Genomic DNA, 17,102 nt, shown 5'->3' with positions numbered 1-17,102 from the left:
TATTAATTTATTTGCAATCTGAATCCAAATTAAGCATCTGAAGTATAGCAAAGGCTTAAGCAGAAATTTTAACTGCAATTGCAAATAGCTTATTGCATCTGCTGTAGTTAACTGCCTCTCCTTCTCATCTCACCCTGGACGGTGCAAACAGCTCTCTCCTTTGAAGAATTCACTGTGAGTTGAACTTTTAATTTGGGCTGCCGAACCAGAATGTAGAAGCAGCTTCCCCGCATCTAAATTCATCTTCTCCTAACTTCAGTGCACCAGACTGTGGATGACCACAGCTTCCCTTCTAACGATTACTTCTCACTGAGGTAATCTCTGACACTCTCAGAGCTAGCTGACTTACAGTTTTCTACATAGGAAGGCTGGAAGGGGCGTAGTACAGACACAGATGAAACACAGGACATATGAAAGACATTAAACTGTTCCTCTATGATGTTGCTTAGAGATTGCCTAACAGCCAATTTATTCTGAGCTACCCAAAGCAGACCGACACAGTCATTGTTTATTTGTGAGTGGGATTCAATCCGTGGTTTTTACAGCGCTGGTTTTGGATGAGACTCACAGGGTAGATGTTTGTTTCCACAGTGCTTCAGGGCTGGAAACAAACATGAGGTTTTCACTGCCTGCTTGCAGTAAATAGCTAATAAATGTAACTGCTGGTTTGAGGATAGTCTCACATTCTACTTGCATTGAGTTAGTAATTCTGGGAGGCTTCCTGAGAAAAACAATGAAAGAGCTGAAAAAGCTGCCAACCTCTCTGAACAGTTTTAGGGGAGCAGCTGGCATCCGTTCCTCTTCTAAGTAGGAAACCCAGTTCCATACCTTCTTCTTTGCAGGAACAACTAATCAAAAACAAAAACAAAAATGAGTGTTTCTCCCAGACATCTCCCATTTTTCCCTCTCTCCTCTTTCTCCTCCCATTTCTGCAAATCATTTTTACAGCACCCGGAGCAGCTCCAGGCAGCGGCGCTGCTTTCCGATCAGGTGCAGAGTTACTTTTACAGCAAGTAAGGAGGCAGCTCTGAGCTCAGCTCCGCCAATGCTGTTTTGCTGCAGTACCCCAGAGGAGGCAGTGTTACCCAACTTTTGAGGAAAGGTATGAATTCCAACAGTAGGACAACCGTGCTCATTCCTTATTAGCAAAAATTTATCGCATCGCAGGTCAAATGAATTGTGGCACCCAAATTGCTGGAAGCTACCCATGGAAAGCTGCCACGGTAAAGTTTCGACAAGATATAATAACTTAAAATAGTGGAAAATGATTCCTTCTGATAATTCACAGAGAAATAAGGGGTTAGATATGAACTAAATGACAGCACAGAGGCATATAACTGCAGCTGAAATAAACCTAAAACAAAACAATGAAAAAACAAGTGAATTTTCATTCAATTCACAAGATTTTTTGTATGTACAGATATATGAACTTACATATTTATAACCTGCTAATACCACAGTGCATCTACTACAGAGGCAGCTACCAGTACATACATGATGAAGACAACTTGGCAGGTGCTTGGATTCGTTTTAGCAGAACCATGGTCATACACACAATAAATTACATTTTAAATGCATATTAAAAATCCCCCCTGGTTATGCTAACTCCTTTAAGGTATGCAACCAATTTAACCCAAAAGTTTGCCATCAATCTCATGTTGCTTACAATTTATGTTCTATTTGTCATTTGTGGCTATGAAGCTCTCCAAAGTCAATGGAAACAAAGATTCTTATCGGCTTCAGCGAGCTTTGGATCAGGCTGTCTCCTTCCAGATCCTCTACGCTGTGCCCAACATGCAGGCAAATCTAGCATATTCTTGCTAATACATTTCAGAAGACTGACTGTGGTAAGAGGGTTATGTACCTAATAAGCTATTCTGAATGTGAAATGAGCTCTACTGTCCTTTCTTCTTCTGTTTACTATTACTCACTTTATAATAGCTAGTAAAATAATCTATAAACATTAAAGAAAAGAGACTATGAGCTTAGCTCACCTTGTTTTATTGGTTTAGTGTTTCTGCGGCTTTTCATATTATTTGATTTATTCTTCTCCTAGACACAGATACGTTAAAAAAAAGTTTAGCAATATTGTTGTTTCCTCCCTCTGATCATCTCACAATGCAGGTACAATAAGGATGTAACATGTAACTAACAGGACTATTAGCTAGCATTATTTCCCTTTGAATAACCCTGCAAGAGCATTAGTAGGGTACGTTACATAAATAACTTTGATCCTGCAGTATCCCAAAATACTTTACAAATTAATTAATATGCTACTGAAGTTCATTTAAACATGGCCATTGAAGAGCAGTACGAGCCCTAAACCTCCATTACAATACACAGGATTTGCCTTCTGCAGTGCTGGATTTACTGCTCACATAAGCAACCTCACTGTAATGCTCCATTTTCCTTTCAGGGGTTCTTATGTCCATCTATGCCAGGGAATGGATACAGGAAAAAAAAATCACTTATGAAGCCCTGAAAGAAGCAGATGCTTCAAGGAACTATTGCCATAGATGAACACCCCAGAAAATATCTCCCTGTGTCACATTCCAAGCCAGATTGCCATTCAAAGTTCTATGTCAAGCTCATTAATTCACCCACGGTTGTCATTTCTTGAAGTAGAACAAAAAGGGCAAAATGTGAAATGCAAAGCTGCCTGCCAAAGCACGCCCTAGAAGAGAGAGTGGGGCAGTTTCAAATGAGGAAGAGGAGAAAGGGAAGAGATGGAGGGCAAGGACTTCTGCAAACATATATACTGAAATCTCTCTCATATGCATCACAGAGAAAAACTGAGCAATAAAATGAATTAATCATCAGAAATTTCATGACATCAGAAATTTCAGCTTGCATTACCACCAAGCACCTACCCCAGTGGCTCTCCATTAGAAAAACAAGTGCAATTCATGAACATAAATGTAATGGTTCAGGTGTGAGACTGTGCACATGGCAGCAGAGTGCAGACTTGCACAAAGGAGTAGGATGCTTAATGAATATTAAGAAAAGCTGAGATCAGGACTGAGGTACTTCTATGCGTACACCATTAATACATGTTTCTAGTGGTGTAGAGAATGTACATACAAGCACATTATAAAAAGCAATCAAACTCTGCTGTTTGACACTAATCTTCAGCCTCACGTAGTATTTCTTGACTGTAGTTAGGTGTAATATTTGGGAGGGCATGTATTCTTATTGGGAAATAAGCTCAGTGCACAGGGCTATAGCTACGTCTATATTACATTACTGCCTGAAACCTTGACTGTGACTTCACACGAGCTATTCACCAATACGACTCCTCAGATTTCAGAACAGATATTCTCGTTCCTGAGGTAAAATCAGAATCAGACCCAGACCATTCTCATGGGTACAGAACAACCTCCCTTGGCTCAGTTTTCCTTGCACAGTGAAGCCACAGACTTCTACATGCTCTTTACAGTTCTTGTTAAAGAAAATACATATGGCCTTATTTACCTCATCCTCATCTGCATTTTCCTCATCATCCTCAGACTCCAGAAGCAGTCTTCTCTTCCTTCGGAGACGTTTGGCAGGTCTGTCAACCTCATTCACCTGACAGCCAATGCTGACATTAGGATTTCTGCTATTTCCCCTGTTTCTGCAATCATCTGGAATGTCTTTGGTATCACTATATATTCAAAATTGGAAACAAAAACAAATTAAAAGACCAGTAATATTTCTGCAGGATTCCCAATGTCTCTGTACCTGTTTGGCAGAATGAGGTTGCTGCGAACCTAAAGAAATGAAACATGTTTGCATGATTTGCCGTATATTTATCTCTTAAAATACTTGAAAGTACCTGAATAGCTATCGCTACCAAAGCAGCTCCAGAGGGTTTTTAATACTGCCTTTTTACAGCTCTGTGGAAAACAGGACATCATCCTTATCTACAGGAGAGGGAACTGAGGCACCAAGCACAAAATGAGAACTTATGCAGGTTGAGAAATTAGGATTGATATCCAGAAAAAAGCTCTCCTCAGTTTGGCTTGAGAGCCTCAAGGGTAACAGGAAGGTCACCAGCAGAGCTTTGCAGGCAGCCCTGCTTCTGCCATGCCATGTTAACACTTGCTCTGAGGACTTCATTACCTTCACAGCAATGCTTCTCTCTAGCACAAAGTTATCCCTAAGCAGTTTTAAACACAGAAGAAGAAGAATCTGGGGTTTATTTACCTGTCCCTGTGCTGCTGAGAGCCTGTCTGAGTACAAAACTTTCCATTCGCAAAGCAATCCATTTGACCACGGGTTTGGAAAACAGAATAGGGCAAGTTGTCTTTGGACACTGCAGAAGCAAAGAAAAAGAAAACTATTAAAGTAAAATGTTAGAACTTTGTACTTCTTAAACACCTTTCATGCAAGGAATTCTGTCAAAGTCCTTTACAAACTTTCAGTGAGCCTCAGTACCCCATTGTGAGGGAAGTAATTATTATCGGTACACTGGCATACAGAAAGAGTGTACCACCTCATTAAAGAAAAACCACTTTTATCTGTAGTATTTTAATTTCAGAGACGCTCTGCCCTCTGTGAAAGTATTAAAGAAGATATAATCTCAAGGCTATAGCCAGGACACAATTACAGATCTTTTTATATTTCTTTATTCCTAGTAACCCTCTAACTTGAAAAGCAAATGTCAGATGAGCCCACTTTGTTTGGATACTTTAAATACAGTTGGTTAAGTTTTAAAACTTCAGTCTTTATCTACACTTTGTACATAGGAAAAAATCTTTCATAGGCAGTCTTTAAAAATAGCATTATTGATGGGAAAATAGAAACAATTATTTCTGAATCTAGCAAGGAGTATATATCCATCTTGCTTCTGAATGAAAGCATGAAAATACAAGAAGTATCTCCAGTATACTGTTTACTTTCTACTAATGTTTGGCTTTTTCCTAATGCAATTTAATTTATGTTGAATATTTTAACAAAACATGGTTGCAGTAATCCCCATTACCAGGCATCTGTGCTATCCCAATGCATACTTCGCTCAAGTTCTCTGACGTGCAAATTGTGCACAGGGCTCTTATGCAAACGTCATTCATATTCTGCACTTTGGGGCACCGTTTGTGTGCACTGGTTTGATCAATTCATTCCTGTACGCGCCATTTAAGAGAGAAAAAAAAAAAGCAAACAAGGCACCAGGCAATCGAAAACGCTGAGATACGAGTCACTTTGCTTCTTGTTTAAAAGCATTTTCATAGTCTCCTTACCAGTACTTGCACTCATTCTGTTGAGATGACTGAAATTTTTCATTTATATCTGATTGCTCCCTGCGGACTGATAGGGGATGTTGGATGGTCCTGGCTGGAATTTGGCAGACAGACTGCCTACACAGAGCGAACACAAGCCTGCTCGTGTTGCTACTTAAAGCTTCTCCCGGTGCCACTGGGGACCAATGATTCCAGGCAAGGAGAAGGCAAAAGAGGGAAAACGTGTAAGAGCAACAGAGCTTGAAGAGCTTTGCTCAAATAGAAGTCACGCTGATAGATGGAATACACTTGGATTAAAAGGGTGTGAAAAATTCTTAGTGCTGAGGTGACCATGTAAGCACTGGTTCTTTGCCTGATGAATTGACGTTTCCGCAGCTCTCACAGGCAAGAACTACCCGTAATCAGCAGGAATGTAAGCGAATGCCTGTAAGCAAAGTGCATCTGCAGAGCTTACAATGAATTCTGAGATGAAAAGAGCCAACACGGTAGACAGGTACGAAGACTTCCTACCAGAAAACAAGGTATGAAGCCTTCCTACCAGAAAACAGAAATAGTTCCATCAAGATCCCGGGGAAGAGCCAACTGGCAGATGCTTGTCCAGGCAAGCAACAAGAGGAGAGATTGTTCTCTTCCCAAAAAAGAAATTCCCTCCATGGGTGTGTACGATTTCAGGGACGCAGCCCTGCCTTGACCAGCGATCCAGCACTGGATCACTTGGGCACTTTCACAAAGAGCTCTACTGAAACCCTTGATTAAAGGAAACAAATGATGTACCAAGTAAGTGAGGCTGCCCAGCTGAACCAAGTGGGCTGGAATGAAAAGGCTCAGAGGCTAAGAGAAGTAAATCTGCTTTCAAATACTGGTTTCTGGAGAAACAGGGTAAGAAGAGGTCTGCAAAGAACCATCTGAGATATTTTTTGTCCGTTATATTGATGTGTATGTCTAGTAACATGCTTACGTTACCCTGTTAAAACAATTACCCCTAATTTGGATTGCAGCAGCCTTGGAAATGACGAAGTCCTTGTGGCTAACAACGCACCTATCGGCATGAGCCAGGTTACAGGCAACTCTCAAGGGTGTTCTCGCCAAACCGGGGATTCATTCTGGGCCACCAACGCCAGGCTGGCACAGCGCTGTGCCACCCGCTCATGCTCTGCATGCACACAGAAGAATCTCACTGGAAAATCCCCTCACGCACAACAGCACTCAACTAAGGCACATCTGTGTTAGCACATCAGCCAGAGCACCTCAGCTATACCCATCTTTAGCACAGCCCTGGGCACTTCTGGCCTGAGGCACCCAGCAATGTCCAGGGCAATTCCCAAGCGTGGTTCAGGACTCAGCATGGAGCTGGAAGTCCTCCCAGGGGGTGCAACCCCTCGATTTTGGAGGCCGAGTGTTTAGTAAGGTCTGTAACACCAGACCATTCTGATCCCAAAGCCCTAAAATAGGCACTGTTCAGTTTAATACAGATGCAGAGCTAATCACTGTCATGACAAGTGCATCACCCCTGTTAAGGATGTCACTGCTGATCCACTACCCCGGAAAGAAGGGGCTCCGACATCCCAGTATCACCAGTTAAGGAGACCCCGGTGTTTAAGTTGAAACTCCGTGTGAGCGAGATGTTTGAGTACAGTGGCAAACCCAGCCCAGATGGTTTATATAACCACACTTACCTTCCACAAAGGAGCGCACAACGCATGAGCCGGGCTCTGTTATGACTCTGCAGTAATTACATTCACTCTAAATACCTCTACAACATTCAAAACTGGCAGTGACTCACTTCACACGCTGCGTCAGGGAGCACGGCGCTGCTGAAACACACCCTTCAGTCCTGTTTCTAGAAGCTTTTCCAGAAACCACATATTCTGTCCCACAGCAAAAGGCTCACCTTCCAAATCAGCGCTAGAGGCAGCGGAAGCGTTGACAGCAGCAGGAGCAAAGCTGGTTGGGCTGGCATTTATTGCTGAGGCTGAAAGAGCTTTTATGGCTTCTGCTTCTACTTCAGTAATGATTTCTAGCATTCCAAACTCATTTAAACGGAACTGCAGGTAACAGAAGAAAGCAGGCAAATAAGCAGCAGTAAATGGGCTAGAAAAGGGGGCAGGAAGGAATAGGATTCCCTGAGAAGCAACTAGGTATGGGACAAAAAGAAATGGCTGTATGTACATAGAAAAGCAATAAAAATAGCTAACGATAAAAATACGAAACACAAAACTCTTCCTCAAAATGCCAGCAGCGGGCCCCCAGAACCCCAATGGTGCATTTCACCATCAGAGGAGGAAAGCAGCGTTATTCTACCTGCTTTGATCTGTTCCCCTTATAAATCCCAAACCTCTGACAAACGCACCAGAATAAATTCCTGCAGAAAACCAATTCAACCCCAAACCTTTGTTCTGATGGGTCAAGTTCATCCAGCAAAGCACAATTACGTTTACTGCAGTTATCAGATACTGCAAGCTCCCTAAAATCCCGGTGGAAGCAGGAATCACCCAGCTGTTGAAGGAGAGGTCACACTGCAGCGGAGAATGATGCTGTGTGTGCTCCCAGCTGCTGCTGGCCGAGCTTCACAGACCTCGGAGCACGGCTGGGACTGCACAAACGCAGTACTCATCTGAACAAACCACCCCTGAACAGCCCAGAAACACACCTAACGCCCTGCACACGCGCCGTCTGCCCTACTGCCCGCCAAGAGGAAACTGAGATGCAGAAGAAGAAAACCCCTGCAGACACGCAGGGAAGTGATCAACCCATAGGGTAGCCTGGAAAAAAAAATGGTATGTGTCTGACTTCAGAGACTATCGTTTAAGCTTAAAAAATGTCTTGGGCTAGGAACACACTTCATGGATCCAGATAAAATTAGCAGCGTGCCAAATAGCGTCAATGCGCATCTTTTATTAGTCCCCATCTGCAAAGGCAATCAAACACGCACACAAAAAGACTAATCTGAAGATTAGTCACTCCTTGATCTTCTCTACTGTCTGCACTACAGAGCTGCTGAACTCCAGAACGAGAGGCAAATACCGGGTGGGTTGCATTTGCAAGCTCTGCTCCAAAGCTTTTATTCACAGCAGTTTATTAGCTTGAGATCTTTTCTCAGCCACCCGTTCTTCACTCAAACCTGGCAAACCCAGATTAAAAGCGAGTGCTTCACCTCTGAAGCAGGGCCCTCGTTGCATTGAGAAGTGCTGTTCTTCCTCTACTGCTGCACGCTTCCTGGTCTCCAAATCCTGCCTCCAGCCCCCTATCAAAGCCTCATCCCAAAAGTTCCTCCCCCTCCTTCCTCTTTTTGATCAGAAGCCTGTATTTGTTAAGGATTCAAAGATGCTGGACTTGCTTCTAAGAGCTCACTTCTTCCTCTGCAGCCCCTAAGACGCGGAGCACCTTTTATATTTCAGCAAGATGAGAAACAGCCCATTGCAAAGAAAGAATTTACGTGGGCCTCTGCGTTTCCTGGAGCCTGGCTGTTGTAAGAGAAGCAACCTCTCGCTTTCCCCCAACGCCAGAGGAGCAGTAGCCAAGGGTGCAGGATCTCAGCAGTTCCTTGCCATCTCTGCCGAGGACAGCTCAGCACCATGAGCACAAGGTCAGGGGAAGGAGCACCTCCCGAGCTCCACGTGCCATTAAGCAGCAGAGTGAACGAAGGCGAGCTCACAGCTGGAGGTGGGGAAGGGTGCCAACGTCGCTGGGTGTTAGCAGATGAGTCTCTGGGGTGGACACTGCTGCATACAAATCACGGGCTCTGCTTCAGCCCAAGCCAGTGAAGACAAGGCTTCCTTTTATTATTTGGTGCCATATGAACTGGGAAGCCCAGCCCAGGACCCCAGAAGCAAAAGTTTGCTAGAAAAATGACCAGCATTGTTATTACGAGCTCCCGAGCTGTGCTGAGGACTGGCTGACCTATGGAACCCATCTCTGGTTTCATTCCCCGATTCCTCAAGGCAATATCCTTCATCCTGAAGGTCTGGAAATGTGTAACTGTTTCTATCAGGACTGCTGCTTCTTTTACATATAGAAAGCAGTTCAACATAGCACATTTGCTAACGTGAAATTCACACAAACTCTCCAAAAATAATCTGTCCTTGCTGAGAACTTTTGAAAAGGGAATTCAGGGAAAATGTATTTAATTGTGCATGCAAGAACTGGAATACAGCAGGAAGAGAAGACGGGAGGGGAAAAAAAAAAAAGATTATACTGCAAAAGAAAAAAAAAAAAAAAGAAAAAGCTGTTTGGCTTTTTTTTCAGGAAAAAGAGTGTTTGGCATCTTGAGAATGAAGCAGGTTCCTGTGGAGCCAGTTAGCATGCTCCACACTGCTACCACGCTCAGCAGCCACGGTATCAGTGCTCTTATAGTTTGTTGTCTAACATAAAATAATACAGTATCATTTGTTTTCTTCCACTAAGTGTGGTGGTGCTTTGCTGGTTCTCTGCTATTGCAAGGAACCAAAAGAGGTGAAGCTGTTTCTGCAAATGAATGTTACTGCTGGTTAAGAGAAAACCCGTGGCAATACGCTGCTCAGCTCTTTTAAGCAGCAGAAGTATAATGACTGAATAAACACAGCAGAAAAGTTAGGCCACTGCAAAATGATCATGAGCCTCCTAGAGTCAGTGGACCCAACTCCATGCCTGTTTGGTGCAAGAGCCAAGCACTGATCTCAAAATACTCCAAGAACACAGGTTCACCCATGTTCTCTGGACATTTGCAGGCAGAAGCATTTTCCTCGCAGACTACGCGAGGTCGGGCAGCCCATGGAGAAGACTTTTCTGCACAGCTGGGAGAGGAGAGGAAGGGGGAGACTGTCAGCATTTTTAGGAGGTGGAGGCCCTGATTCTGAATGCCTGATGTGATACCAACAATAGGATTTTTTGTGAGCTCTCAAGTCCCTTCAGCTCCAATTTATTTCACTCGAGATTGATTTTTTTCCCAGATTCAGAACTCGCCGCCTCGAGGCCAATTTTATGTATTCATTCCCAACCATCAGAAGTGCAATCAAACTGAAATAACAGCTGCAGGTAATTTGGGAAACAGTCAACTGACACTCCCCTCCTCCCCCCTCTACCACAGCACACCTCGTTTGTGACCATCAGATCTTGGGTCTGATTTACATGAGAACCGTACTGGAGACATTACCATGAGTATTTCAGCTACAGGCAGCTGTCAAAGCTGCAAAAAATAACCACTGGTGTGAAAAGAACCTAAAGGCCCAACCCCACAGGTATTCACTCATGACAAAGTGTCTCTCATGCTGGGCTGAGCTTAACGGGATTTCTTGCCCAAGTATGTTGTATGGACGTGACTGAGAATTAGGAAGATCAGGCCCATAATTTCCAACAGCAGAAAACAATTCTTTAAAACACTTCCTACCTTTAGAAATCAATCGAGCAAGAAATTAGAAGGGGGAAGGAAGTATCAGCAGGCTTTCAGAAACATCCCTGAACCTTCAGCACCTGCTTGGTAATGCCAACCCATCTGCTTAAAGCAAAGTGTTTCCTCTGCACAACTCTTACTTGCAAACTAGAGAATATATTGTAAACTTGTGTGCAGTGCCAAAGGCATGGTGGCTGCTCATTTATTGTGTTCCTTGGTTTCTTACTTGTATGTTGCTACCAGGCAAGGTACCAATGCCGTCTTTCCAGTCTAAGGCACTCAGTACATCGTAGTCTGCTGGCGGGATGGTGACGATTCTCTCCGAGACATTCTGTTCCATCTCTCTGCTTAGCCTTTGGGATCTTTATTTAATTTTAAGAAAGAAAACTAGGGCTTGAAAACAAAACAAAAAAAAAAAGAGGCAGATAATAAATCCTGGGTTCTCTGGATTCAGTGGGAGTTTTGGTCTGGATATTAGCAGTACCAGGATTTAAATTGACAGAATCACAAATACACAGGAGCATGCACAAACTCATATCCCACATCCACTGTGACCAATCTGTACAACTCGGGGAGTAGCAGCATCTGTCATGGGGTTCCTCTGTACTGCTGCAATGCTTAGGCTCTAGGCTAGAAATCCTAAAGAGCTCTCAAAATGCTTTTGGTGCTTGTGCTGCCCTCGTCTCCCAGGAAATGACCTAACGGGCTCCGTTAGAAGAGCTGATTAAAAGCCATACAACTATCTGGGCCCCCAGTTCCCAAATATTCAACGATTGTTGTGGTTGACTCTAAAACACTGACCATAAATTAACTGTTACTGCCCTTTGAATGTAACCTGAATATTTTCAAGCTGTGAACATCACTGCTTGCCTACAAAGAACAGATCCACAACCTTGAACTGGCAGCGCTGCTGCATTTTAGGGGTGTGAGCTCCTGGATATCAGCAGTGTGAGCAAAACCCGCTGTTCAGTTCCCCAGAGCAGAGCCCAAGCGCCAGGTCTAACTGCATTCTTGCTGAAATGGGCCAGAACTGCCTGAGTGGGAAATCTCTGCTCTGACTTTTGAATTCCCGAGGTCGACAAGGCTGCTCTGAGCTCTTAACCCAGCACTAAAAGCAGGCATCACCCAAGAACAATTTGCTCCATCTGCCTTTGGCAGACTGTTTCTCCCCGTGAGTACTGAAAGGAGCTTTACAGTGACATGGCTGGGGCAGGTTTTAACCACCGGGTGCTTAACTTTGGGCAGCCCAGCTCCACTCCTGACCTGAAGTCCTCCGTGTGCTACACCATCTATCTGCAGGCTGGGAGTGCAGGTTTATTCCAGCCAAAGGCAAAGCCACAGACCTGGTGCAGGGTAACTGACGATGCCTGCGCATTCCTGCGGCTGCAATTCAAGCACAGCAGCTCTCTGTGATGATCTTATTGAGGTTAAAAGCAGGAGAGATGTGCGTGGACTGCACTACCAGGTATCTCAGGGGTATCACAGCCGAATCCGTGCAGGATTTACTTTTTTTTTTTTTTTTTTTTTCCACCCCCGGGTGTAAAAACCCAGCTACTTACAGTCCTGCCGAGGTGTGAAGCTCAGCAGCACGTAGCCAAGCGGGATGGGGCCAGGAGGCTGCAAGTGGGAAGCGGCAAAGCCGTGGGTGCCTGCTCAGCTCCCAGCGGTCCTCAACCGACCTGCGGAACCTGGCGGTGCCCCGCGGCGCCCCCGGCTACGTACACAAAACCCAACCGCCCCCAGCCCCGTGGAGATTCACCCCTCTAGTTAAATTTTCTGCTCCAGTCCCCTGGTATCGAGCGACCACAGCCAAGGGTTCGCTGTACGTTAATATTTGATGTAGTCTTGTGCGTCTGTAAACACTCGTTTGTAGCCCACGCTTTGATGCCAGTTCCAACAAGGACAAAACCAACACTTTTTAGATGTTACTCTTCGCATTCAGGCTCTGAAAATAAAGAAGCTGCAACACCAAGACTATTTAGGGAGCTCCCTCAGGGATGAGGGGTTTGGAAAGTAATCGGACAGAACCTGAGCAGAGGTAATTAAGCTGCAGGATTTATTTAAAATGGGACGAGGAAAACTGTCAGGAAGTATAACATACCAAACTATCTTGTACTACCCGGAGAAGACCCGATATGATAATAGGCCTTTTCCATCTCTTGTGTTTTATAAATCTATTAAAAGCCCTAGAAAAATGTAATGAAGAAATTACTGTTCTTATAATGCTCCCTACCAGTACGATCTACAGTAAAACCAAGATAGCCCAATAAAAGGAAGCAAACTGTGCAATTACAGACAGCACAATCCAACTTGAAACATTTTGAAGAGCCATGAAGAGCACAAATGCTTCCCATTTGTCCCTATTCGCGTGATTGCTTTCATCCTCAATGCTAGGCGACTCAGAAACAATGCAAAGGAAGATGCAGAAAAGCTACGATGAGTCAGCCAGTCCCAAGGTGGAGATTCAGATTTATTAAATGATAAACGACCAGCGTGCTGGCAGAGATAATAGTTCATAATTAATATGCTACCACCCAGACCTCTGTGCTTTATCTTTAGATAGGGAACCCATAGGAAGAAGTCAGAAATACTCAATTCTGCCACTGAGCCACACTGCAGCCTTGGGAAGCCGCTCCATCATTCCTGCAGAGAACCAGTTTTGGCTTTTAACATCCATCTTGCCTTAGCATGGAAAAAAAAAAGAAAACGAAAAAAGAAAAAAGGCACAAGTTCATACAAACAAATAAAAGCGTGAGGGCTAAATGGGTGGACTGGGGTTCATTATCCTTCCCTGTGCACCATCAGACCTAACGGGAAGAGAAACGTTTCAGCAGAAATTCCAATTCACACGCTGCCAGCTTGACTGCCAACGACACGAGGATTTCAGGGTCTTTATATAAGGGTAAAATGTGAGAAACACAGCGGGGTAATACATCCAGAGGCTGTAAATCAAGTAACAACAATATTAAGTTCACAGCCCTTCTGGCTGAGCCTTGGTATACCAGCAGGCAAAACTCCATTCGAGAAGCAGCTGGCATCAAGGAAACCATTTGATACTGTGCTGTTCTGGGAATAATCCACTTACAAATCACCCTTCTTTCCCAAAACAGAACAGGAAACCCAGGAAAGCTGGGCATTTCAGTCAGTGCAATGGATGTGCACTCAAGCAAGCTGGGATTCGGAGCTCTGTGTATCCCCAGTTTCCTGTAAGATTTGGTAGAGTTATCTCACACCCAATATATTACAGCTGCCATTCATTCTTATGACGTTAGTGAAATTTAAACAGGGGGGAGAAAAAATTTAATGACTTCTCGCAGGGCACAACTAATCCAGTCTCAGGAGCTGCTTTGAGAACTTACCAGTTCAGACAAAAATTGTTTGCCTGTCCTCTGCTATGCCGATGACTGATGATCTTTTACTTACCCATCAAAAAATATTACTCACCTCAGGCAAGTAATATTTTGCAAGGCTGAACTAATACTATTACCAAAAGCCCAGCCTCACCTCCAGGAACCTCATCAGCCCAGCCAGGGATTGAAATGAACTTTCTGAGCCTGCAATGGAACCACACGACCACATTTCAAAAGGAAGTGTTTGTAGCCACCAGCAAGCATTTAATGGCACGAGTAAGACATAGCTGCTTTCGCTATCTGCTGTGTCAATGAAGGGAAAAAAATGGGCTTGCAGCACAGGTATGAACTGGGGAGACACAAGCAGGTCGTGTTTTAGCTCTGCCACAGGACCACTAAGACAAACTAGTTTGGTTTTAGGGAGTTTGCGGTGTTCATTTGTGCCATACAGACACTGCAAGGTCACTGGAAACACACAATGTATGGATTGTGCCTACCTGTTATTGTGCTGGGAGCCTAACAGACAGGCAGCGGGGCCATGTGGCGTTAATCAATGTGTAAGATCAGTCAGCAATATTGTGAGCTCCCTCTACACCTAGCAGCTGAGCCTGGTGTTAAGCCCAGATCAGCATCGCAGCTCGTAAGCTGCTATCTCTTGTTTCTTGACACAGCCGTGCCAAATTGAAACAACAAACAGAAGAAAGCAATGCACGCACACACTCAGCCCAGCTGACACAAGAAAGCAGCTGCACAGGCTGCTGGCGGCACGAACACCAGTTCTGCAAGGAACCTCTCCTGAGCACAAACCCACCCCACTGTGAGAGTGCTGGGAAGTGAGCAGGCAGCACGGCACGGCGCTTCGCTGCCCCAGCTCACACGTTCCCAAAGCCATCCTTGGATCATGTGCAGTTGCACTCCCTTTGCTACCTTTCTCTTTACATTCGTGTGGCATCTCGAAGTCAGCAACACGTCTTCCTCCTGCCCTTCTTCTTGCAGAAGGTGAAGGAGGCATTCGGCGCCAGGCTGCAGAGCCTCCTGCCGAGAGAAGGGAGGGCGCACGGAAGGTACAAAACCTCCTTCCACGTCCGCAGTTAATGCTTGCTGTCAGCGGCACGAGCACGCCTTAATTTCATTTTGATAGCTTTCATTAAATCCATTACTGTCAAGCTTCTTCTCCCCAGCTCCTCATGCTCGTGAAGAACTGCGGGGTCTGGGGAGGGAACCGGGCACCAAGGAAGCACAAAAACACCTTCATCACCGTGCTCCACGGGGAGGCCGAGAGAAGGCTGTGCCACCACTGCTCCCGGCCTCTCTACCAAAGAGAGCCACTTGTAACCCCCCAATACACACACCCAGTAAGGAACTGCAGTGCCGCACAGAAAACAGACCCCACAACTACTGCCACGTTCACGACCCCTGGAACTGTGCCCTAAAATGTTCCCAATAAGATACTCCACGTTTTGCCATTTCTAAATCTGCACCCATTTCTCCAACACCAGCTGTAAGATCCGAATACCGTCCATTGCTCTTGATCAGAATTATTTTCCCTCGGCATGTAACGACCTGTAAGGAAGTTGTAAGATTTGCGACTCCAGAGGAAGTCAATTTTGTGGCAACATAAAAATTGTAGTGCTGAGGAAAAAAAAAGTGGTTCTTCTAATGGAAAACTAAAAGTTCAGCCACCGCTGAAATGTTTAACTAAGACACAAAGAATTAATTTCGCAATAAAACATGTTCTTAATTGGGATGTAGTTAATGAAACAAGAGGAGCATGCCATTACCCGTAGCATCTTGTTGTCCTCCAACATGTTGGTACCTACAGTTGCGTGTTGGCTGTAGGCTTCCAAATAGGAATTTTAAAGGGATGTCAAAGCTCTGCACTAATTGTTTGATTTGCTTCTGTTCTGAAGCTATATTACATTGTGCTTTATCGAATATTCATCTTATGCTTTTTGGGGGAAAAATTAAGGTTGATTATCTCAACCCCAAACGGCTGGCATTAGGGCAGCTAGTATTAACCGCCAATACTACCCGTACCTACAGCAAAACAGTTTTTAATGTGTCATACTGACATCAACAACAATTGTTCCCTGTTGAGTAATGCATGCTTAGGTCAAGTATTTCAAAAGGAAAAAAAAATAGCGTACAGAACTGACAAAGCAAGCTTCAGAGTACAAAATACGCGTGGGCTTGCTGTTCAGACCCATTTGATGCAGAAGTCAATAGGCACAACGAGCCAGAGTGCCCATATTCCCCGTACATAATTGTGCAACAAAAACTGCAAAGCAGATTTTTTTTTCTCCAGTATTTGTTTTCGAAATAGCTTGGTATAGTATGCAGTCAAAGCGTTATTTTTAGACTTAACATTACTAGAGAATGAAGGAAGTAAAGTACAATCTGGCAGTGATGGCCATACAAAAATATCCAAACTTCTTTCAGGGAGCTGTATATACAGGGGAAAAAAAGAATCAGAAAAACAGTTCAGCATCACATGCCTTCTTTGTGTTGAACACAATGCAGAACCGCAAAAATATTGTTGTCCCTGCTGGAGCAAAGGTTAAGTCAAAAAGGAACCTTCTTGGAAGACCATCTGAATCTGAAAAATGAAATGTTTAGTCAAGGAACTAATTAAACAAAAACCTAACAAAGTATTTTTTCAGATACAAAGAAAACAAACAAACAAAAACTTGCAAACGTGTATCTTCCATCCCTCCTTTCCCATCAGAAGTTTCAGAAGGAATGAATGGGTGGCTATCACAGCCACAAAGGGCGATCAGAGGGAAGAAAGCTCGCAAATTTCATCAGCAATATTTGCTGTATTTTATGTGCATTGTTGGCTAAATAACACCTCAAATGCAAGTGAATGACAACCAGAAGAACAGGCAAGGGCCTCTGCCTTTTTTTTTGAAGGCAAAAAAAGGGAAAGCAAATCCACCACCTTCACTGAACTGGCCTATTTCCTATGCATCTCATTTGTTGATATGAAAACTTCTTGGCTGTTCCAGTCCTGTGCTACCTCATTTGCAAAGCTGCGTTGTGCCGACCTTAAATACATCCTCCGCAGGAGGGGACGTATTTCCAGAGCCAAGAGGGAAAGGGGAGCTGAGGCTCCTGCCCACTGCTGTCCCACTGGCCCCAGTGATGGGGTGCAGAGGAGCTCCTTCG

General features: G+C 44.3%; 1 protein-coding gene across 1 annotated transcript in view; it reads right to left on the bottom strand.

Moving 5' to 3' along the window:
* LOC116498198 (lethal(3)malignant brain tumor-like protein 4) overlaps positions 1-10,927 on the bottom strand; it is a 39,918-nt gene extending 28,991 nt beyond the window's left edge. The window contains exons 1-6 of the mRNA XM_032202456.1: positions 10,814-10,927; positions 7,111-7,264; positions 4,186-4,294; positions 3,472-3,643; positions 1,995-2,052; positions 760-848 (exon numbers count right to left, since the gene is read on the bottom strand). Coding sequence (XP_032058347.1) covers positions 760-848; positions 1,995-2,052; positions 3,472-3,643; positions 4,186-4,294; positions 7,111-7,264; positions 10,814-10,927 — 696 coding nt within the window. The remainder of the gene's footprint in view (positions 1-759; positions 849-1,994; positions 2,053-3,471; positions 3,644-4,185; positions 4,295-7,110; positions 7,265-10,813) is intronic.
* Positions 10,928-17,102: the final 6,175 nt, after the last annotated feature.

This window comes from Aythya fuligula, chromosome 23 (genome assembly GCF_009819795.1).
Source record: "Aythya fuligula isolate bAytFul2 chromosome 23, bAytFul2.pri, whole genome shotgun sequence".
NCBI lineage: Eukaryota > Metazoa > Chordata > Aves > Anseriformes > Anatidae > Aythya > Aythya fuligula.
This window is presented reverse-complemented; position numbering and strand designations above follow the sequence as displayed.